Source organism: Nerophis ophidion, linkage group LG25 (genome assembly GCF_033978795.1).
Source record: "Nerophis ophidion isolate RoL-2023_Sa linkage group LG25, RoL_Noph_v1.0, whole genome shotgun sequence".
In the NCBI taxonomy this organism is placed as follows: domain Eukaryota; kingdom Metazoa; phylum Chordata; class Actinopteri; order Syngnathiformes; family Syngnathidae; genus Nerophis; species Nerophis ophidion.
In genome coordinates this window covers 8,448,953-8,472,211 of record NC_084635.1, presented here as the reverse complement: position 1 = coordinate 8,472,211, position 23,259 = coordinate 8,448,953, and the positions used below count along the sequence as shown (strand labels likewise).

The 23,259-nt window shown below is 37.7% G+C and overlaps 1 protein-coding gene across 1 annotated transcript in view; it reads left to right on the top strand.

Moving 5' to 3' along the window:
* The window catches only part of hsd17b12b (hydroxysteroid (17-beta) dehydrogenase 12b), a 43,014-nt gene extending 22,440 nt beyond the window's left edge, over window positions 1-20,574 (top strand). The window contains exons 6-11 of the mRNA XM_061887664.1: window positions 4,401-4,445; window positions 7,755-7,789; window positions 7,915-7,996; window positions 11,334-11,399; window positions 14,224-14,373; window positions 18,931-20,574. Of these exons, the coding sequence (XP_061743648.1) occupies window positions 4,401-4,445; window positions 7,755-7,789; window positions 7,915-7,996; window positions 11,334-11,399; window positions 14,224-14,373; window positions 18,931-19,038 (486 nt within the window). The 3' untranslated portion in view covers window positions 19,039-20,574. The remainder of the gene's footprint in view (window positions 1-4,400; window positions 4,446-7,754; window positions 7,790-7,914; window positions 7,997-11,333; window positions 11,400-14,223; window positions 14,374-18,930) is intronic.
* Window positions 20,575-23,259: the final 2,685 nt, after the last annotated feature.

The window sequence follows — 23,259 nt, the reverse complement described above, 5'->3', positions numbered from 1 at the left end:
TAATGATTCATGCAGGTATATTATAAGCTCTGTGCACTTTAAGAAGTAACTTGGACACGTTCACATTTCATCAGATGAATACATGTTCAAAAGGATGCGTTCAAAACAGAGATTCACTGCACATATAATAGATATAGTTATAAAGGCATCTTCATCACATGGCAGACGCTTTTTGGTAGCACACAGAATAGGGATGATAATGTCACAGTATGATATCATGGTATTAAGCCCACGGTACGATATTATTGTGGCAGATGTCCAAAAAAAGTCTTAAAAATGTTTTTGCATAAAATGAATTGGCGAGAATGTTATGTTAAATCACGTGTTATAATTCAACACAAACGTAATGCTCAAATATTCTTATCATGTTATTACTATAAACAAGTTATTATATATATATATATGTATATATATAAATATATATAATATGTGTATACACACACACACACACATACTCATACTATACTTTCAGTTAAGTGTCTTTAAACTAACAATATAAACATCCACTGTAACAAATGTGAAACAATATAATGTTCACGTTAGTGTCTTTGAACTTTTAACTTCAGAGAAACAGTGTCCTCTGTAGTGGATAATTTTAAATACATTCATGTATCTAAAATTAAGGCCTTAAAAAGTATTACATTTATCAGAATTTCCTAAAATGGTCTTAAATTCAGTACTCAATGGTCTTAAATTGTCCGACCAGTTTTTTTTTGTTTTTTTTTCGGGGCACATCTTTGAGTCAAAGTTACGGCACCTCTTTGAGTAAAAGTGAGTGATTTCAGCTCACTCATTTTTTTCTTTGTGTCTCTTCAAGAGATACAAAGAAAAAATAAGTGAGCTGAAAAAAATAGAGGCAGAACTCGTGAATGAGAACAGCCAGCTGAAGCTCAACTGAAGCTCATTTGAGTGTGTGTTCAGTGTTTTGTTGTTGATGTTATAATACTGTTTTGCACTATTATTGACCTAATGTAATTTATTTTTACCCTCACCTTGGTTATTATGTTTTGACTGGCGTTGGTGTTGGTTTGTTTGTTTTGGATGTCAAAGTTTTTGGATCTCTCAAGATTTTTGATAAGCTGTTTGGCAGAGTGGTGCTTATCAGTTTGTTTATCAATAGACATACAAAAAGTAAACTTGACTGATTGTCATTGAGGTTGTAATACAGTGGGATCCCCAACCATCGCTAATATTTATAGATTTTTTTATTATTTTTTCGGTCTTAAATTTCATTCAAGGTGGCATTAAAAAGGTCCCAAAAAAGTCTTAAATTTGACTTGCTGAAACCAGCAGATACCCTGTGGACATCTTTAATCACTTTGGAAAATGCCAATTCTCAGTTAAGTTAACTGACAATTTAACATTTAATAATGTAAATACCTCACAAATTATTGCTTGGCCTCCTTTGCATCAAATATATTTTGCGGGTGGTGGTTGAAGTAGCTTCTCGGATTACTTGTGTTCAGTACAGTGTCACCAAACTTTTTTTTTTGTCCGTGCTGCCGCCTGGAGTATTCAAAACTTAAAACATTGATAACAAATCCATTAAAACCACAATTTGATTAAATGTTTAAAAAACAAATGTGGGTAACACTCCAGACAAAGGCAGCAACATTGCCTTGCAGTATGTAGACCAAAGAAGTTGTTTTCGTCAGGGTTTGTTTTTGTCTGTCTGTTAGCAACATTACTTAAAAAGTTATAGATGGATAGACTTCAAGTGAAACCTCAGGAAAAGTCAGAAAAAACATTCCTTCCTTTACGACCTCCCGAACAGACCTCGCACACTTGCGCCACACAGGGAATTTTGGGGGATGTAGTTTACTTCCAGGCAGGTCAATTTAAAAGTGCCAGCACAAGACTACACTGACCAAGTTATAATGTCACACGTCACAGTATTATTGTGATGATTTTGATACCGAAATACATCAAACAAACCCTTGCGTGAGGCAACATCTACTAGGTAATCACACCTAACAGGATAGAGCCACACTAAACCCAGAACATTTTTTTGCCTTAATGCTACATACTTACAATTCATGGGAATGTTTTACCAACAAAAACATGGTTGTGCCATAGGATCACTTGTAACCCCAATAGTAGCAAACCTTTACATGGAGGACATGGAAAAGAAAGCTCTAAGCTTTTTTCAGGGAACAGCACCAAGGAGGGCTGGGCGATATATCGAGTTTGTAAGATATATCGATATATATATTTAAACAAGATATGAATTAAGAAGTTATTGTACTATCGATATAATTTATTTCACAGTAAAATGACCAAACAGCGCTTATTTGTTGTGTTTCTTGTTCTCCCTGCTCCCCCTCCATGGGCTACTAAACCCCTCCTTTCTTCCTTCCAAGACATGCTTGCACTATAAGAACATCCATGATTGGTTATTTTTTTTACTATGATGAGTCATGATTGGTTAGAAACAGGCCAATCAGAGGCAAAATAGGGCAGGTCATTGAACCAGGAAGGGAAATCACAAAGTGCCTGCCTGTAACTGTATTTTTTTTTAATGAGTTTGATACTTTTTGTATTTGCACAGCTGTTATTTATTTTAAGTAGAAATAATAATTTTGTATTTTATTTATGCCATGTAATTCTATATTACTTACAGTTTATATTTTGTGCTGTTAATACCCATCTTGACTAACTGAGTTAATAAAAGTGTCACAGACTGTTTACAGTACAATAGTCATTCACTTCAATTTCACTGAATATCGCTCAAAAATTTGTATCTTTATATGTATACTTTTACCGAAAAATATATCGAGATATGTATCCAATATCGAGTTTAAGCAAAAATATATAGAGATATATTTTTTCGCCCATATCGCCCAGCCCTAGCACCAAGTCATTGGTACAGATATGTGGATGAAACCATGAAGTGTAAGCCTTCACCGAGCAAATTAACTCATTGGACAAAAACATCAAGTTCACACGTGAAGATGTCGAAGACAGTAAGTTGCCTTTTTTGAAATGTGATGTCCACATTGGAGAAAGCAGGGGCCTCCATGTCGGGGTTTACCGAAAACCCACACACACCGATCAATATCTACTTTTTGACTAACATCACCCACAGGAACACCAACTGGGCGTTCTCAGAACCCTACAACACAGAGCTGATAATGTTTCTACAAGCACACAATCCAAAGAGAAAGCGCATAGGCATTTAAAGGAAGCCCTCAAAACCTGTGGTTACTCTAGGTGGTCGTTTGTGAATGGGGCATCCAGTTTCAGAAATAACAAGAACAGAGTGGATGAAGAGGAAAAATGTGACCGATTCAAAAATATGTATCAGGTCTATCTGAGAAACTCAGTAGAATTTTTTAACCAACACAACATCCCAGTACACTTTAAACCAGGCAACTCCCTGAGACCGAGACTAGTGCGTCCTAAAGACCAGACAACCCACATCCATAAAAACAATCTGGTGTATGCTATCCAGTGTAATGATGAATGCACTGATACATATATTGGGGAAACAAAACAGCTACTAAGCCGACACATGGCACAGCATAGACAGGAAAACTCTTCAGACCACCTATTCCTACCTGCACCTCTGGGGGAATTGTGCCGGCACTCCTTTGAGGAAAAAAAAAGTACAGATTATCGATAGGGAGGTCGGAAAGAGGTACGAAAGAGGACTGAGGGAAGCAATCTATGTCTAGGTTGAAAATTCATCCCTGAACAGAGTAGGTGGTCTGTGACACCACCCTATCTCCCACATACAACACTGTCCTTTCAACCATTCCTTAAAGACCCTGCAGTTTAGCCTCCAACAAATAACAGGAGTTAGACACATTCTGGTCACAAAAGATGACCAGAGTACAATTTGTGCCATTTGTTTACAACAGAATGGAATGCCCATGTCGGGGATTCCAACTATTTCGGACTGGTGATGGACGATCCACAGCGATCGTTCTGCCACACAATACCTCAATGCTAATGAGGGGAAATTTAACAGTAGGATTGCTCGTTTGCATCAAACAGTTGTTTTTCTTAATACATATATCCTCCTTATTTTGGAGTATAAATATTTGGGGTTTTGGCACCAGCCGTTAGACTAGATTTGACCAATTTCAGTCTGGGACGAGATCTGACCAATGTAAGTCAATAAGCATGAACTGATGAAGCATACTTGGATAAGCGACAAAATGTTTTCTAAGACAAACCAAACAGTCCAGTTACGATCAATTGAATGCCTTGAGATTACAATGACCTGGATAAATGATGACATTCATAGACGCGGTATTCATCTTACCATTACACTCTTACAGAATAATAGCTTTCTGTTTCCAATGTAAAATTGTGTGGTGAGCATGAGTTCAAATCAACATATTGACAAGAATGTACATGTATTTACATTTAATGACATGTTTTTGTCCTTGTTTTAGTTCATTGACACTTTGGTGAATGTCAACATAACGTCAGTATGTCAGGTGAGTAAACCGAAACAAATGGAACTAACTCAATGCTTAACTGTTAACACAAATATTTAATGTGTCAGATTTTTTTTGTCACAGCCTACTTACTGACACTGAGATGTCAACAATGTGTATTGTGCCTTTATTTTGAAATTATAATTAATTTTGTTAATGCTTATGACAAGAATGAAAATAAATACCCCAGTCCAAACTTTAAACCAGCGCAACACCAACATTTTCTAGATACTTCCGACCTCTAAGTTTTGTGGAAATCTTAGAAGTCGTTAATTAAAAAAGAGCAACTGACTGTTGATCGAAAATAGATCGCAGATGCTTTAAAACTGTTGTAAATCTAGCCACCTACTTTTATTAGCAATAACCAGTGGCAGTCATGTTCCTATTTTTGTATTACTCCCTATTAAATAAAATAGTGATACACGATAATGGAAATTTGAACAGGTACTGATCATTTACAGACCTTTACAATCCATAACAAAATAACGTGTGTGTGTGTGTGTGTGAGTGTGTGTGTGTGTGTGTGTGTGTGTGTATGTATGTGTATACTATATGTATATGTATGTATATATATATATATATATATATATATATATATATATATATATATATATAATGTGCGTGTATATGTGTATGACGTAAGTGTATATGTGTGTATATGTATATACATATTTATTTATTCAGCTCACACTTGCCCAAATTGTATACACTGTAACAAAAAATATATACAAATCTAGGATAATTTCAAATGTTGTTTTTTTTTAAACTCAACTATAAATACAGTACAAATACACGTCATACTGTAATTCTGACCCATGCAAAGAATTAGTCATTGCGTAAAACAAACAAATGTAGGAATTTCTTGTCAACTTTTCAATTATTTAATTGCGGACAAGCAACTCAAAACATTGTGAATATGGTTTCATAAAATTCGAAACAAGATACAGTATATAAATGAGGCCAATGAGATTCTGCATTTTTGTTCACAACAACACCGTTATATCTCTTGTTGATTGACAAAAATGAAATTATACTTTTCTCTGACAGTATTAAAATAATAGTGTAATCGGTGATTGATTGTTGCCTTTGGAAAGGTAACATTCAATTGTTGAACATAAAGAATTCAGGTTTACGATGATAAAGTGCATTTTTTTCCACTTAGAAATCACAAGAATTAACTGATAATTTTCTTGCGCCTCTAGATGAACCGTGAACTTACACATAAATAATTACTCATTTTGTTGTCCAATTCCTTTATCCCAATATATTGTGTTTCAAACAGCTGCCTCTTATCAAACACTTCCACATCTGTCTTTTGGCATTACTTTATCTGCGGTCGCCGCTATTAGCATTAGGTCTCGGCTTGACAGCACATGCACCTTCGTACTACTTACATAAATCTTCACGTTAGTGATTTAATAAGGTGATCTATTAGACTAAATGTGTTGATGCTCGTCTCCGCAGAACACGTTTTGCTAACTACGAGTCAAATGTCTTCTTCTGACATGTAAAAGAAACCCCACACTGGTTACTACTGCGCCATGATACTTTTCTTTGTAAATAACAGGCCTCGCATGCAGCGTGATGACATAACCAATTTGCAACCGTAGGGTAGAAGAAGCAAGGCTGCGGAATAAACCAAAACAAAGAGACAAACGATGAACACAAACCCAGCCTTTATTATTACCGTCTCCTTTTATCGCTTGATTTATTTCCTTCCGGAACCACCGATGTGATAATTGCCATTATTGGTTGATAATTATCAGTCGGCAATAATAAAATGAATTCCATAAATCAATTATTTCTGTTTGGATTGGATTTATTGTTTGTAAAATCCAAGGCCCTAGATTCTTCTCTGCTTCCCTCTCCTCTGTTCGATTTGGCTAGTATATGCAAAGATTTTTATTTTTGTAATAACTGACTGTGTATGCATTAAGTAAATCAGACTTAATAGTCTGTGGGAAGTGCTCAGAGAGTATAGGGTATCAGACTCTCTTATTGTGGCAGTCCGCTCCCTGTACGATCATTGTCAGAGCTTGGTCCGCATTGCCGGCAGTAAGTCTGACACGTTTCCAGTGAGGGTTGGACTCCGCCAAGGCTGCCCTTTGTCACCGATTCTGTTCATAACTCTTTTGGACAGAATTTCTATGCGCAGTCAAGGCGTTGAGGGGTTCCGGTTTGGTGGCCGCGGGATTAGGTCTCTGCTTTTTGCAGATGATGTGGTCCTGATGGCTTCATCTGACCGGGATCTTCAGCTCTCACTGGATCGGTTCGCAGCCGAGTGTGAAGCGACCGGAATGAGAATCAGCACCTCCAAGTCCGAGTCCATGGTTCTCTCCCGGAAAAGGGTGGAGTGCCATCTCCGGGTTGGGGAGGAGACCCTGCCCCAAGTGGAGGAGTTCAAGTATCTAGGAGTCTTGTTCTTGAGTGGGGGAAGAGTGGATCGTGAGATCGACAGGCGGATCGGTGCCGCGTCTTCAGTAATGCGGACGTTGTACCGATCCGTTGTCGTGAAGAAGGAGCTGAGCCGGAAGGCAAAGCTCTCAATTTACCAGTCGACCTATGTTCCCATCCTCACCTATGGTCATGAGCTTTGGGTCATGACCGAAAGGACAAGATCACGGTTACAAGCGGCCGAAATGAGTTTCCTCCGCCGTGTGGCGGGGCTCTCCCTTAGAGATAGTGTGAGAAGCTCTGTCATCTGGGAGGAACTCAAAGTAGAGCCGCTGCTCCTCCACATCGAGAGGAGCAAGATGAGGTGGTTCGGGCATCTGGTCAGGTTGCTACCCGAACGCCTCCCTAGGGAGGTGTTTAGGGCACGTCCGACCGGTAGGAAGCCACGGGGAAGACCCAGGACACGTTGGGAAGACTATGTCTCCCGGCTGGCCTGGGAACGCCTCGGGATCCCCCGGGAGGAGCTGGACAAGTGGCTGGGGAGAGGGGAGCTGGACAAGTGGCTGTGGAGAGGGAAGTTTGGCTTACCTGCTTAGGCTGCTGCCCCCGCGACCCAACCTCGGATAAGCGGAAGAAGATGGTTTGATGGATGGACTTAATAGTAAACACAAACAAACACTCAAAGCACCAAGTCACTTCCTGTTCCTCTACTCCATGTTTGGTTGTTCCCTGAGCAACAATCTGCCCACTCTCAATATGTTCTCTCCAAATGTACTGCATGTCATTCAGTGAATCTTCAAACTGCTCTCAGCTAGGATTTTTTCTCTTTCTCTCTGCACTCGGCCCACACACAATTGCAAATGGACACAAATATGTCCAGAGCCTACTCATTTTAATGTGTTTGTTTGTTCCCAGATGACACGCCTTGTTCTGCCTCAAATGGCTGAAAGGTGAGTTTTGACTCCCTTTGGTCCAAAAGTCCCTCACCCTGTGTAGGCTTCATGTATTGTTTGTTTTAGGTGGTTAAAGATGAAACAACATGAGCTAACGTTGAGTTGCCTGTTGTTATTTTTAGGAGGAAGGGCGCCATCCTCAACATCTCTTCTGCCAGTGGAATGTATCCTGTTCCTCTGCTTACGGTCTATTCTGCATCCAAGGTGAAAAGATTGCCTTCAAATCCAAATGTTGATCGTACATGTACAAACCCCGTTTCCATATGTGTTGGGAAATTGTGTTAGATGTAAATATAAACGGAATACAATGATTTGCAAATAATTTTCAACCCATATTCAGTTGAATATGCTACAAAAACAAGATATTTGATGTTCAAACTCATAAACTTTATTTTTTTTTGCAAATAATAATTAACTTAGAATTTCATGGCTGCAAGTGATACGTTTATAACATTTAGCGGTGATGGACCTAATTATACAAAGAGCTCGTTGATAAGTTTCCGAAGAAGTGAGTCAAGTAAACATGTTTGTTTTATTCCATTTACACGTTGTAACAATTCTTCTGTTATTTCATCAAAAAAAGAAAAACTATTTTCAATGTTTTTAGAAGGCTTTATGAGTGCAATAGAGTACTCCCATTAGTTGCATTGTTAGCCACCTCGTAGTTGTCGTCTATTACGAATTAAAATGCAAATAAAAAGAAAGGCCTATGTTTTCTTGCCTAACATAGGGATTGTGAATATTAGGCAACATTCCAAAAAAGTGTAGTTCCCCGTTATTTTAGCTGACAGAGATCCATCCATCCATTCATTTTCTACCGCTTGTCCCTTTTGGGGTCGCGGAGGGTTCTGGAGCTTATCTCAGCTACAATCACACACTAGGGCCAATTTAGTGTTGCCAATCAACCTATCCCCAGGTGCATGTTTTTTTTGGCGGTGGGAGGAAGCCGGAGGGAACTCACGCAGTCACGGGTAGAACATGCAAGCTCCACACAGAAAGATCCCGAGCCCGGGATTGAACTCAGAACTACTCAGGACCTTCGTATTGTGTGGCAAATGCATTAACCCCTGTGCCACCATGCTGACAGAGATATTTTATTTATTTCAGATAACTTTCCAATTACAATTGTAGAATATTCCTATGAGAAATACATTTATTGAGTTTGAAAGGGTTATTTGCCTTTGTATTATTATACAATTATGATTACATATTACTATTCATACTTAAATTAGTCTTAAAATAATGCTGACAATAATTCTGCTTATCAGCAACAGTTTGTCGTACAGTATTTCGTCCAACAAAATGTGTAATCGACATATACCTATTATAAACCTTGTCTACAGGGGCTCCCTGTTTCACACGAACACTTATATTGCATCCTGGAATTGTTTTTTTTTTTCTTTTACTCTTTATAGTAACCACCGATATCAAAATTTGCTGCATTGATGCATGATGTTGATAGATGGAGTCTTAACCCTAAATTCCACCAAGTGTATTGTTGTCATTCACCAGCTGCATGCTGAGCAGGTTTGGCTCCACCAGACATCAGTAGTGATGTCACTGACAAGTCCTTGCGGTGAAATAACACACTTTTGTGCAAGACAATTAGTTTGTGTTATGTTTATTGCTTGTTTCAATAACGCAGGAACATCAGCTTTCGGCAACACAGGAACTCTTTATTAAGAACGCAATACTATCTCTGCAAAGTACTACCATCTCTATGTAATTTAGTTATTTTCTGCATACCAACACAGTATGTGGAAAAAATTCAACAAGAACCTTGTCTACATGGAATAAGACTCTGTTGGCTTCCCAATGGACTGGAGTCTCACACTAGAGTTGTCCCGATACCAATATTTTAGTACATGTACCAAAATGTATTTCGATATTTTTCAAAGTAAAGGGAACTACAAAAAACGTTATTTCAAAAGAAAATCTCAAAATACATTAAACATATGTTTCCTATTGCACTCAAATAAACATTTTAGATGGTTAAAAATTAAAAGGTATCGAGAGGAGCCGGATGAGGTGGTTCGGGCATCTGGTCAGGATGCCATCCGAACGCCTCCCTAGGGAGGTGTTTAGGGCACGTCCAATCGGTAGGAGGCCACAGGGAAGACCCAGGACACGTTGGGAAGACTATGTCTCCCGTCTGGCCTGGGAACGCCTCGGGATCCCCCGGGAAGAGCTAGACGAAGTGGCTGGGGAAAGGGAAGTCTGGGTTTCCCTGCTTAGGCTATTGCCCCCGCGACCCGACCTCTGATAAGCGGAAGAAGATGGATTGATGGATGGGTTGTTTTTTTTAGGGGTGTGGGAAAAAATCGATTCAAATTTTAATCGCGATTCTCACGTTATGCGATTCAGAATCGATTCTCATTTTTTAAAAATCGATTTTTTTTTAATTTTATTTATTTAATTTTTTATCAATCCAACAAAATGCACAGCAATACAATAACAATGCAATCCAATTCCAAAACCAAACCTGACCCAGCAACACTCAGAACTGCAATAAACAGAGCAATTGAGAGAAGACACAAACACGACGCAGAATAAACCAAAAGTAGTGAAACAAAAATGAATATTATCAACAACAGTATCAATATTAGTTATAATTCCAGCATGGCAGTGATTAAAAATCCCTCATTGACATTATCATTAGACATTTATAAAAATAAAAAAAAAAGAACAAAAGTGTCACAGTGGCTTACACTTGCATCGCATCTCATAAGCTTGACAACACACTGTGTCCAATGTTTTCACAAAGATAAAATAAGTCATATTTTTGGTTCGTTTAATAGTTAAAACCAATTTACATTATTGCAATCAGTTGATAAAACATTGTCCTTTACAATTATAAAAGCTTTTTACAAAAATCTACTACTCTGCTTGCATGTCAGCAGACTGGGGTAGATCCTGCTGAAATCCTATGTATTGAATGAATAGAGAATCATTTAAATCGGGAAAAAATCGTTTTCGAATCGAGAATTGTGTTAAATTGAAAAAAAAAAAAAAAATCGATTTTGAATCTAATCGTGACCCCAAGAATCAATATTGAATCAAATCGTGGGACACCCAAAGATTCGCAGCCCTACTTTTTTTGTTGCCCTCAAAGAACAATTTTCCATTTTAAATATAGTCTACAATAATCAAGGATTATGTAAGAATACAATAAAAAGTTTTATTGGCATTATTTTAAATGCTTCATGATTTATAGTTTCCCCTCCTGGTCTGTGCTTGAAGTCAAATACAATGATGAGTAACTACTAAAAAGAAAACTTTGGATAAATGTACACAGATAAGCCATGAAGCAGGTAAAACGCAAATTGTAAGAAAAAAAGTGCCTTTTGTTTGCATTGGGATGGCCTAAAAATCTTAGTAACAAATCGTTTAAAATCTGGATGAATAACAATCGTCATTTTGATATGAATACATTTTTTTGTGCACCCCTACTTGTCATTCTTCAACAATTGTAGGAATATATTGAAAAAATATGCTAAATTATGTTCTGTCATGTTTTTGTTTTTTCTCATGTATTCTTCAGGCGTTTGTGGACTTCTTCTCTCGAGGACTGCAAGCTGAATACAAGAGCAAGGGGATCATCATCCAGGTAGACACACCTGCTCTAGACAAGCCAAAGGAGAAGCCCATTGCAGGACATAAGATTAGTAATGTGTTAATAAAAACTAAACAATACAGTCAGAAGTTGTTTCACCCTACAACAGGGGTAGGGAACCTATGGCTCTAGAGCCAGATGTGGCTCTTTTGATGACTGCACCTGGCTCTCAGATAAATCTTAGCAGACATTGCTTAACACGATAAGTAATAAATAATTCCGCTGGTAGTCATAGTGTCAAAAATAACGTTCAAAATATAAAACATTCTCATGCATTTTAATCAATCCATCTGGTTTCTACTGCACCTGTTTAAGAAGTCACATTAACGGTAAGAAGTATTTTATGTATATTTGGTTGGCTTCAGAATAACAGTGTTAATAAAAAGAATAAGAGACTTATTATACTCTAAAAATGTTGGTTTTACTTAAAAATGCACGCATTTAGTTGTGTTCAGTCTTAAAAAAAAATATTATATGGCTCTCACGGAAATACTTTTTAAAATATTTGGCTTGTATGGCTCTCTCAGCCAAAAAGGTTCCCGACCCCTGCCCTACAAGTTTTAATTTGTGTTGTACAAATTTTGAATTTTACTTCATTTGACGAATTTCAATGGAATCTGCTCCATCCCGCGGGATGTTGAATTTTGAAATACATTTACAATTCAGAACAATTCCTTTGAGCCATGTAATACTTATATTAAACAAATCTCTCCTTTTTCAATACTTGGATTGAGTAAATACATTTGGAAACTAAGTACTTTTCCATCAAAAGTCAAAATTACTGTAACAATATTTACTATTTTTAGTTTTATAGCTTTAAAATTGGCTAAAATACTACAAACACGATCCATGACTTTTAGTTTTATCGGCACAAAATTAGCTAACATGCTAACACTTAGTATGTATACAGAACAGATTTAAGTCACAATCTCCATGACTTTTAGTTTTATAGCTAAAAATTACTTCAAATGCTATAAAGTGTATGCGAGATGGCGGCAAGTAACAATATCCATGACTTTTAGTTTTATAGCTACCAAATTAACACTTAGCATGGAAGCACGATAACACTAAAAATATCCATCATTTTTAGTTTAATAGCTAAAATAGTTAAAATGAAAATACTTAGCGCTAATAACAATATCCATTAATTTTAGTTTTATAGCTGTAAAATATGTTTAAGTACTAAAAAGTGTGTGCGCGATAGCTCATAGTAACAATATATTACTTTTAGTTTTATAGCCACAAAATAGGCTAACATGTTAACACTTATCATGTAGCACTATAACACTAAATAATATTTATGACTTAGTTTTATAGCTATAAAATTTGTTTAAACGTTAACACGCAAATGATTATAATTGATGCAAGATAGTTCTAACAATGATATCCCTGACTTTTAGTTTTATAGCTACAAAATGAGTTTAAAAGCTAAAAAGTGTATGTTAGAATGCGTCAAGTAATAATATCCATGACTTTGTTTCATAGTTACATAATTGGTTAACATGTTAACACTTAGCATGTAAGCATGAAAATAAGTAACAGTTTAGTTTTATAATTATTAAATGACTTTAAATGTTAATATTCCAATACTTATCATTCATGCAAGACAGCGCTAATAACAATATCCATGAATTTTAGTTTAATAGCTATTAAAATTGTTTAAATGTCTGTAAAGTAGCACTATGTAACAATGACTGAGTTTTATAGCTATGAAATTAGTTAAAATGCTAACATGCTAATATTTTGGTCGTCCTAAATAAACATTGCTCACCGAAACCAAGTCTTGTGATGAAATAACCATTTATGCTGGCCTTTCCCGACGCACACAACTGACGTAACTTGCCTAAAGATGACGAAAAAGTCACAATACGGGTTGCATTGCGTTTTAGAATGAAGTCACATTTGAAAAGACCAGATTCCAATTGGATTTGAACTATTTCCTGATGGGACCTGAATATGATGCGGAAAAAATCAGATTTGAAGCACTTTGGAGCGTTGAGACTTGGCAACAAAACAGATTTGTGTCACGAGGGCAAAAATGGCCATGTAGTGTTAACAGGGCCGTAGTGAAGTGAATTATTTTTATATAGCGCTTTTTCTCTAATGACTCAAAGCGCTTTACATAGTGAAACCCATTGTCTAAGTTACATTTAAACCTGTGTGGGTGGCACTGGGAGCAGGTGGGTAAAGTGTCTTGCCCAATGACACAATCGCAGTGACTAGGATGGCAGAAGCGGGGATCGAACCTGGAACCCTCAAATTGCTGGCACGGCCACTCTACCAACAGAGTTATACCACCCCGTAGAGTTTAATAAATACATAATGGGCTGGCATGATAACTGTTGAGCATTTTGGCTCCGGAGAAGTTTGAACCAATTTTGATTTGTTGTTCAAACAATAGTTTTTAACAATAATGCAATGCTAACAATTTGGACACAATTGGCTCTTAAAACACGATCCTGAACACACATCAAAACCGGTGTTGTAAATCGAAAAATGGCTAAAATGAAGCTTCTGAAATGCCTTTCACAAAGCCCTGACCTCAACCCAGCAGAATATTTTACAACCAAATTAAATGAACGGTCAGGAAGAGCGGCCAAAAAACTTGCCAGAAGACTGTTGTCATGTATGTCTATATTTGAACTTGCATGTATAATTGTATGAATTAGAGAAAATTCAAACGTCTTTTTAAAAATCTTTGAAAAAAATCATTATGTTTATAATCAACAGTTCATTTACATCATTAAGGGTATGACGTTCATTCTCACTAAGTGTGTCCACTACTGACTGGACTTGTATCCCCCGCATCTTTCTCCAGAGTGTTCTGCCATTTTTTGTTGCAACGAAACTGAGTAAGATCCGAAGGGCCACGTTGGACAAGCCAAGTCCAGAGCGCTACGTCGCCGCAGAGCTCAACACCGTGGGCCTCCAGACCCAAACCAATGGCTACCTGCCTCATGCCATCATGGTACGTGGAATGTTTTTCAAATGTAACATCACCAATGGACCCCTGAAAACGTTTCACTTTTTATTAATCAGTTGCTGATTGAAATGTCAAGCTAAAAGTTGAATGTTGAATTGGCATGTACCGTGGTTTCCGGACTATAAGGCGCACTTGAAATCCTTTTTTTACCGCAAAACTCGACAGTGCACCTCATAATCTGGTGCGCCTAATGTACGGAATAATTTTGGTTGAGCATATCTGCTAGGGCTGCGAATCTTTGGGTGTCCACGATTCGATTCAATATCGATTCTTGGGGTCGCGCGTATTTTCCGGACTATAAGGCGCACTAGAAATCCTTTTTTTTTTACCGCAAAACTCGACAGTGCGCCTCATAACCTGGTGCACCTAATATACGGAATAATTTTGGTTAAACATACCTGCTAGGGCTGTGAATCTTTGGGTGTCCCACAATTCGATTCAATATCGATTCTTGGGGTCGCGACTCCATTACAAATTGTTTTTTTTTTTCGATTCAACGCGATTCTCAATTCAAAAACGATATTTTTCCGATTCAAAAGGATTGTGTATTCATTCAATACATAGGATTTCAGCAGGATCTACCCCAGTCTGCTGACATGCACGCAGAGTAGTAGATTTAAAAAAAAAAACTTTTATATTTGTAAAGGACAATGTTTTATCAACTGATTGCAATAATGTAAATTTGTTTTAACTATTAAACGAACCAAAAATATGACCTATTTTATCTTTGTGAAAACATTGGACACAGTGTGTTGTCAAGCTTATGAGATGCGATGCAAGTGGAAGTATGTATTGTTCTTTTTTTAAAATTTTTATAAATGTCTAATGATAATGTCAATGAAGGATTTTTAATCACTGCTATGCGGAAATTATAACTAATATTGATACTGTTGTTGATAATATTCATTTTTGTTTCACTACTTTTGGTTTGTTCTGTGTTGTGTTTGTGTCTCCTCTCAATTGCTCTGTTTATTGCAGTTCTGAGTGTTGCTGGGTCAGGTTTGGTTTTGGAATTGGATTGCATTGTTATGGTATTGCTGTGAATTGTTTTGTTGGATTGATGAAAAAAACTAACAAAAAACGATTAAAAAAAACAAAAGAGAATCGATTTTGAATCGCACAACGTAAGATATAAGAATATAAGAATATGAATCGCGATTCGAATACTAATCGGGATTCGATACGATGGGTCTCAAGTAAACAACACAAACATCCCTAAAAAAATGATTACATTTATTAATGACTAATTCTGTTATTAATTCAATAAATGTTAACTATAGTTACTTTTTAAAAGTAATTTCCAGAACACTGGTCGTGTGGAGAGGTTGTTAATAGCAGTTAAGTGTTGTTCAGTCTGTTAGCAAAAGCTGTGTCTCTAATCATTTCCTAATAATTTAAATCCTACGCTTTTCTGTACAAATGATTGTCACAATTAACGCTTTGTTGTTTGGCAAAAAAAAAAGCATCATTACGTGCGTATTTTTTGTGCGAGTCTGTGTGTGTGTGCGTCTTATTGGGGATTACCTAAAAAAACATGGCTTTATAGCAGGTGCTTTTAAATGTTTGGCAAACTTCCCTCTTCAATTTGGCATGAAATTTATTAAATCATTGCGATTAGGTGTAAAAAACAGCTGTGTAAACCCGATCACGCAGGCATTCTGAATGAGACAGCGCACGGTTGGAATACGTATTAAAGGGGAACATTATCACAATTTCAGAAGGGTTAAAACCAATAAAAATCAGTTCCCAGTGGCTTATTTTATTTTTTGAAGTTTTTTTCAAAATTTTACCCGTCCCGGAATATCCCTAAAAAAAAGCTTTAAAGTGCTTGATTTTCGCTATTTGCAAAGCCACCGTCCATTTTCCTGTGACGTCACATAGCGATGCCAATACAAACAAATGGCGTATAGCACAGCAAGATATAGCGACATTAGCTCGGATTCAGACTCTGATTTCAGCGGCTTAAGCGATTCAACAGATTACGCATGTATTGAAACGGATGGTTGGAGTATGGAGGCAGATAGCGAAAACGAAATTGAAGAAGAAACTGAAGCTATTGAGCGAATAGCTATTGACGCTGTTCGGCCATGCATGTCTGCCTTGGCATCGTCGGTAAAATGTGCGGACCAAACGATCAGGACTTTCACATTGACACTGGAGCAACTTAAATCTGTCGATTGGTAAGTGTTTGTTTTGCATTAAATGTGGGTGGAAGGAAACGTTGGATGTAAATATAGTTTCAAATGTACATACAGCTAGCCTAAATAGCATGTTAGCATCGATTAGCTGGCAGTCATGCCGCGACCAAATATGTCTGATTAGCACATAAGTCAACAACATCAACAAAACTTACCTTTGTGATTTCGTTGACTTTATCGTTGGAAATGCATCTGCATTGAGTGTCGCAGGATATCCAAACATTCTTGCCATCTCTGTGCAATCTCTGTCGTGGCATCGTAAAAAACAAACAAGGGACTTTCGCGTCTCTTAACACTGGAGCAACTTAAATCTGTCGATTGGTAAGTGTTTGTTTGGCATCAAATGTGGGTGGAAAGAAAGGCTGGATGTAAATATAGCTACAAATGAGGCATAATACTGCAATATGTACATACAGCTAGCCTAAATAGCATGTTAGCATCGATTAGCATGCCGTGCTAATCGATGCACACTCCACGTAAACTTAACTTGAATCCGTCCCTCATCGTGTTGTTACACCCGACAACTCACCGACGAGGCATAATGTCTCCAAGGTACCGGAAAATAGTCGAAAAAACGGAAAATGACAGAGCTGATTTGACTTGCTGCGTGTAATGTGGTGGAGAAAATGGCGTTGACTACCTAGGTTAATTTGGCGTTTAATTCGCCAAAGATCTCCCATTTAGAGTTCGGAAATCGGTTAAAAAAATATATGGTCTTTTTTCTGCAACATCAAGGTATATATTGACGCTTACATAGGTCTGGTGATAATGTTCCTCTTTAATAAAACTACGTAACTCAGTGTAGTGACTTTAATATGTCTTATATATAACATCATCCACTTCTTTTCCTCAACACTGTCCTTCACACTCACTTTCTCCTTCTTTCCCACGCTGAGAAGAACAAAGTTAGGTCGATCTCTCGCTAAAAGCTGATGCTTGTGACTAAGACCAGTTGTTTTGGGTGATTTACTGTGACATTTGCTACTTCAAGTAAGGACGGGATGTTTGTAACTCAGATTTTTGCTTGCAGTTTAAAGCATATCAATTATTTAAGAGACAGCTCCTATCGCAAAACACTTCTAAATTGGGGCACTCTTAAGTCGAGGTTAGAGCTGGACGATTACGGCAAAAATAATTATCTTGATTATCTTGTTTGTTGGGCTTCACGGTGGCAGAGGGGTTAGTGCGTCTGCCTCACAATACGAAGGTCCTGCAGTCCTGGGTTCAAATCCAGGCTCGGGATCTTTCTGTGTGGAGTTTGCATGTTCTCCCCATGAATGCGTGGGTTCCCTCCGGGTACTCCGGCTTCCTCCCACTTCCAAAGACATGCACCTGGGGATAGGTTGATTGGCAACACTAAATTGGCCCTAGTGTGTGAATGTGAGTGTGAATGTTGTCTGTCTATCTGTGTGTAATGGTGATTAATTGCACAATTATTAATTGATTTGATAATATTTATTGTACCACCAAAACTCAACATTAATTATAGTTTAAAAAAAAAAAATCAGGATATCAATTAGTGACAAATAAACCACATAATGTAAATCAATCACTCAATCAATATTTATTTATATAGCCCCAAATCACAAATGTCTCAAAGGACTGTACAAACCATTACGACTACAACATCCTCGGAAGAACCCACAAAAGGGCAAGGAAAACTCACACCCAGTGGGCAGGGAGAATTCACACCCAGTGGGACGCAGGTGACAATGCTGACTATGAGAAACCTTGGAGAGGACCTCAAATGTGGGCAACCCCCCCCCCTCTAGGGGACCGAAAGCAATGGATGTCGAGCAATAGCTATATAAAACATGAAACACAATTTTTTTCTTTTTAATTGTTTTTATTTAAGTTGTTCACGTTTTACACTCATCTTACCACCAAAAAGTGTGTGCTTAACATATAAAATAGAATGTATTTAAAAGTTAATTACCGTATTTCCACGCAGTCACGGGGAGAACATGCAAACTCCACACGGAAAGATCCCGAGCGCAGGCTTGAACCCAGGACTACTCAGGACCTTTGTATTGTGAGGCACGTGCACTAACCCCTGTTCCCCCATGCTGCCCGCACTATTTACCTATATGCATTATTTTGTTTACACCGGTGCCGTTATGGTAGTGAGCATCCAATCTTAATTCAGTTGATCTGCAAGTGCAATTTAAGCGTTTACAAAGGGCCTGCGTTGGTAACGCCCGATAATAAGCCAGGTTTCCTGACAGAAAAAAAAACAAACACCTTTTGCTTCTGTCGTTCCTCTTGTAGGTTACAAACGCCAAATGAATACTAATCTGTTATTTTGCAAATGCCACCAGCTGACCGTGTAATTTCCCCTCTGCAGGGCTGGGTGAGTACTGTTCTGCTCCCTGCCAACATCCTCAGCAGACACGTGATGGGAATGGGCCTGTCCCAGCGTGCTCGTTACCTCAAGAAGCAGAAGCAGGGCTAGGGCTCAGCGGAGGCTGAGCGCCACCAGCTGTGCTCACGCCTCGTCTGACTAGCGTCATCAGCATCATCAGCGCGGACCAAGGAGAGGAAAAAAAACAACAAATCAGTTTCCCTCCCCTTTAGAAACGGCAAGTCATGGATGATGCGAGGCAGCTTCTGGCCTCAATCTGTGATGTGCATTAATCATCCACTTTAATCAACTAATTGCAGATTTACATTTTCTCGGCTAAATCCTAACAAAACACTTGACTATGTTTTCAAGGTTAATGTGGGTTTTATCTTTTTTATATACTGTAATCTTCTATGTAAGGCAGTATAACGGACTAGTTTTTTTAATTTACAGTTAAGATGAAATTAAAACATGTCAATCATGTGAGAAGTGTTTTGAAACAACCGTATTTTTCTGAGTTTAAGTCGCTCCGGAGTATAAGTTGCACTTGCCGAAAATGCATAATAAAGAAGGAAAAAAACATATATACGTCGCACCGGAGTATAAGTCGTACCTGTCGAAAATGCATAATAAAGGAAAAAAACATATATGAGTCGCACTGGAGTGTAAATCGCATTTTTTAGGGAAATTTATTTGATAAAACCCAACACCAAGAATAGAAATTTGAAAGGCAATTTAAAATAAAGGACCAGTTTTTTTTTATTTTTATTTACAGCTATGATGAAATGAAAACATGTCAATCATGTGAGAAGTGTTTTGAAACTACCGTATTTTTCAGAGTATAAGTCGCTCCGGAGTATAAGTCACAGCTGTAGAAAATGCATAATAAAGAAGGGAAAAAACATACGTTGCACTGGAGTATGAGTCTCATTTTTGGGGGAAATTTATTTGATAAAACCCAACACCAAGAATAGAAATTTGAAAGGCAATTTAAAATAAGGGACCAGTTTTTTTTATTTTTATTTACAGCTAAGATGGAATGAAAACATGTCAATCATGTGAGAAGTGTTTTGAAACTACCGTATTTTTCAGAGTATAAGTCGCTCCGGAGTATAAGTCGCACCTGTCGAAAATGCATAATAAAGAAGGGAAAAAACATATAAGTCGCACTGGAGTATAAATCGCATTTTTTGGGGAAATTTATTTGATAAAACCCAACTCCAAGAATAGACATTTGAAAGGCAATTTAAATTAAAGGACCAGTTTATTTTTTTTTTATTTACAGCTAAGATGAAATGAAAACATGTCAGTCATGTGAGAAGTGTTTAGATATTACTGTATTTTTCAGAGTATAAGTCGCACTTGCCGAAAATGCATAATAAAGAAGGAAAAAAAAGATACAGTATATACGTCGCATTTTTGGGGGAAATTTATTTGATTAAATCCAACACCAAGAATAGAAATTTAAAAGGCAATTTAAAATAAAGGACCATTTTTTTTTTTTTTAATTTACTGCTAAGATGGAATGAAAACATGTCAATCATGTGAGAAGTGTTTTGAAACTACCGTATTTTTCAGAGTATAAGTCGCTCCGGAGTATAAGTCACAGCTGTAGAAAATGCATAATAAAGAAGGGAAAAAACATAAGTTGCACTGGAGTATGAGTCTCATTTTTGGGGGAAATTTATTTGATAAAACCCAACACCAAGAATAGACATTTGAAAGGCAAAAAATGTCAATCATGTGAGAAGTGTTTTGAAACAACCGTATTTTTTGGAGTATAAGTCGCACCTGCCAAAAATGCATGATTAAGAAGGAAAAAACATATAAGTCGCACTGGAGTATAAGTCGAATTTTTTGGAGAAATTTATTTGATAAAACCCAACTCAAAGAATAGACATTTGAAAGGCAATTTAAATTAAAGGACCAGTTTATTTTTTTTTTATTTACAGGTAAGATGAAATGAAAACATGTCAATCATGTGAGAAGTGTTTTGAAACAACCGTATTTTTCGGAGTATAAGTCGCACCTGCCGAAAATGCATAATAAAGAAGGAAAAAAACATATATAAGTCGCACTGGAGTATAAGTCACATTTTTTGGGGAAATTTATTTGATAAAAGCCAACACCAAGAATAGACATTTGAAAGGCAATTTAGAACAAAGGACCAGTTTTCTATTTTTTTTATTTACAGCTAAGATGAAATGAAAACATGTCAATCATGTGAGAAGTGTTTTGAAACAACCGTATTTTTTGGAGTATAAGTCGCTGCAGAGCATAAGTCCCACCTGCCGAAAATGCATAATAAAGAAGGAAAAAAACATATATTTGTCCTGGAATAAACAAAAAATACAGAGTCTACACCAGGGTATTCAATTAAATTTGTCTTGGGGGCCCACAATACTAGAAAGCTACGGACCGCACTTCTACCTTTAAAGTTAACGTACCACTGATAGTCACATACACACTAGGTGTGGTGAAATTACTCTCTACGTGTGACCCATCCCCTGGGAGGTGAGGGGAGCAGTGAGGAGCAGCGGTGACCACGCTCAGGAATCATTTTGTTCATTTAACCCCCAGGTCCAACCCTTGATGCAGGGAGGTAATGGGTCCCATTTTTATATAGTCCTCGGTTTGACTCGGCCAGGGTTTGAACACACACTCCAACCACTGAGCAGGTTTTCTTTTTTCTTTTATTTACTCTTATCTCGTATATTCATGAGAACCAATGTCCTCAACAGTTGACAATTGATTTTGGTGTTATTTTGTCAGAATTACAGTAACCCTAGCTAGTCAAAGCACTCTATCACAGCACTATAGTTTTTTGAAGGAATTTGATGACACATTTGCATACTTGCCAACCCTCCCGGATTTTCCGGGGGACTCCCGAAATTCAGCGCCTCTCCCGAAAACCTCCCAGGACAAATTTTCTCCCGAAAATCTCCCGAAATTCAGGTGGAGCTGGAGGCCACGCCCCCTCCAGCTCCATGCGGACCTGAGTGAGGAAAGCCTGTTTTCACGTCCGCTTTCCCACAATATAAACAGTGTGTCTGCCCAATGACGTTATAACTGTAGAATGATCGATCATTAACGTCCTCCCAGCGCGGTAACAACACACAACAACAGCAGTTACGTTTTCGTCTACCGTAAACAGCAATGTTGTGACACTCTTAAACAGGACAATACTGCCATCTACTGTACATGCATATGTGACAATAACATCTATGGCTTTTAGAGAGTGCAGTGCTCAACTGCGCACACAACAAGGAGACGAAGCAGAAGAACGAGGAAGATACAGCCGTGGGGACGCCGACGACGAGTAAGATGAAGAAATACGCTTGTAAGTTCCAAGCCGCAGCTGCGATTGGACCTGGATAGCCTCCGGGAAGAAGTAGTGGTAGTTAGAAAAATAGTGACAGAGAATAGAACAAGGATGGACAATTCAACCCTTAACAATGAGTAGATGAGTGTTATGTGTGTGTATATGTGTAATTAAATGAACACTGAAATTCAAGTAATTATATATATATATATATATATATATATATATATATATATATATATATATACATATATATGTATATATATATATATATATATATATAAATGAAATACTTGACTTGGTGAATTCTAGCTGTAAATATACTCCTCCCCCCTTAACCACACCCCCTACTTCCCAAAATCGGAGGTCTCAAGGTTGCCAAGTATGCAAATTCGAGTCTGGTTTTGAACTGGGCTCGCAGTTGACTAGCCCAAATGAAGAGGAAGGACCTAGTATAACTAAAGAAGTTGAGGTACACAAGCTACAGCAACGCCTTAGTTAGATAAATCATATTACGGAAAGAAGATCGTATCCGACAAAAAAATAAATAAAAGTGGTGCCTAAACCCTTCAGTTATAATAAATTGCAAATTTGAACCCCAATGTTCTGTTAGCTAGTGGTGTGCATTTCTGGTGTTGTCACTCAGAAGGGCAACATGGCAGCGCGGCTGGATCAAAAGAGACTTTGCTGAACAAAAAGTTGCTCTATTACAAGCCAGTGTCATTATACAGGACAGCAGTACCTGGAGGAGGCCAAGTAAAAAAATGAGGCACTCCTAAATTGGAGGAGCCGAACCACCGTCTTATATTCCTTCTTTCTCTGTCTGGGTGTGTGTTAATTCGGAAGAATACAACCTGACCATGTAAGGTGACCGGAAAACAAGTTCTATAAGTTGTAACTCAAATGTTAACGTGAAGATAGACAAGAAGTCTCTCCTCCAGGATAGGGCTATCACTTTTGCATTCGGAAGTCTGAATGTATTGCCTCTTCTCGTGAGAGAGTTAAACCCA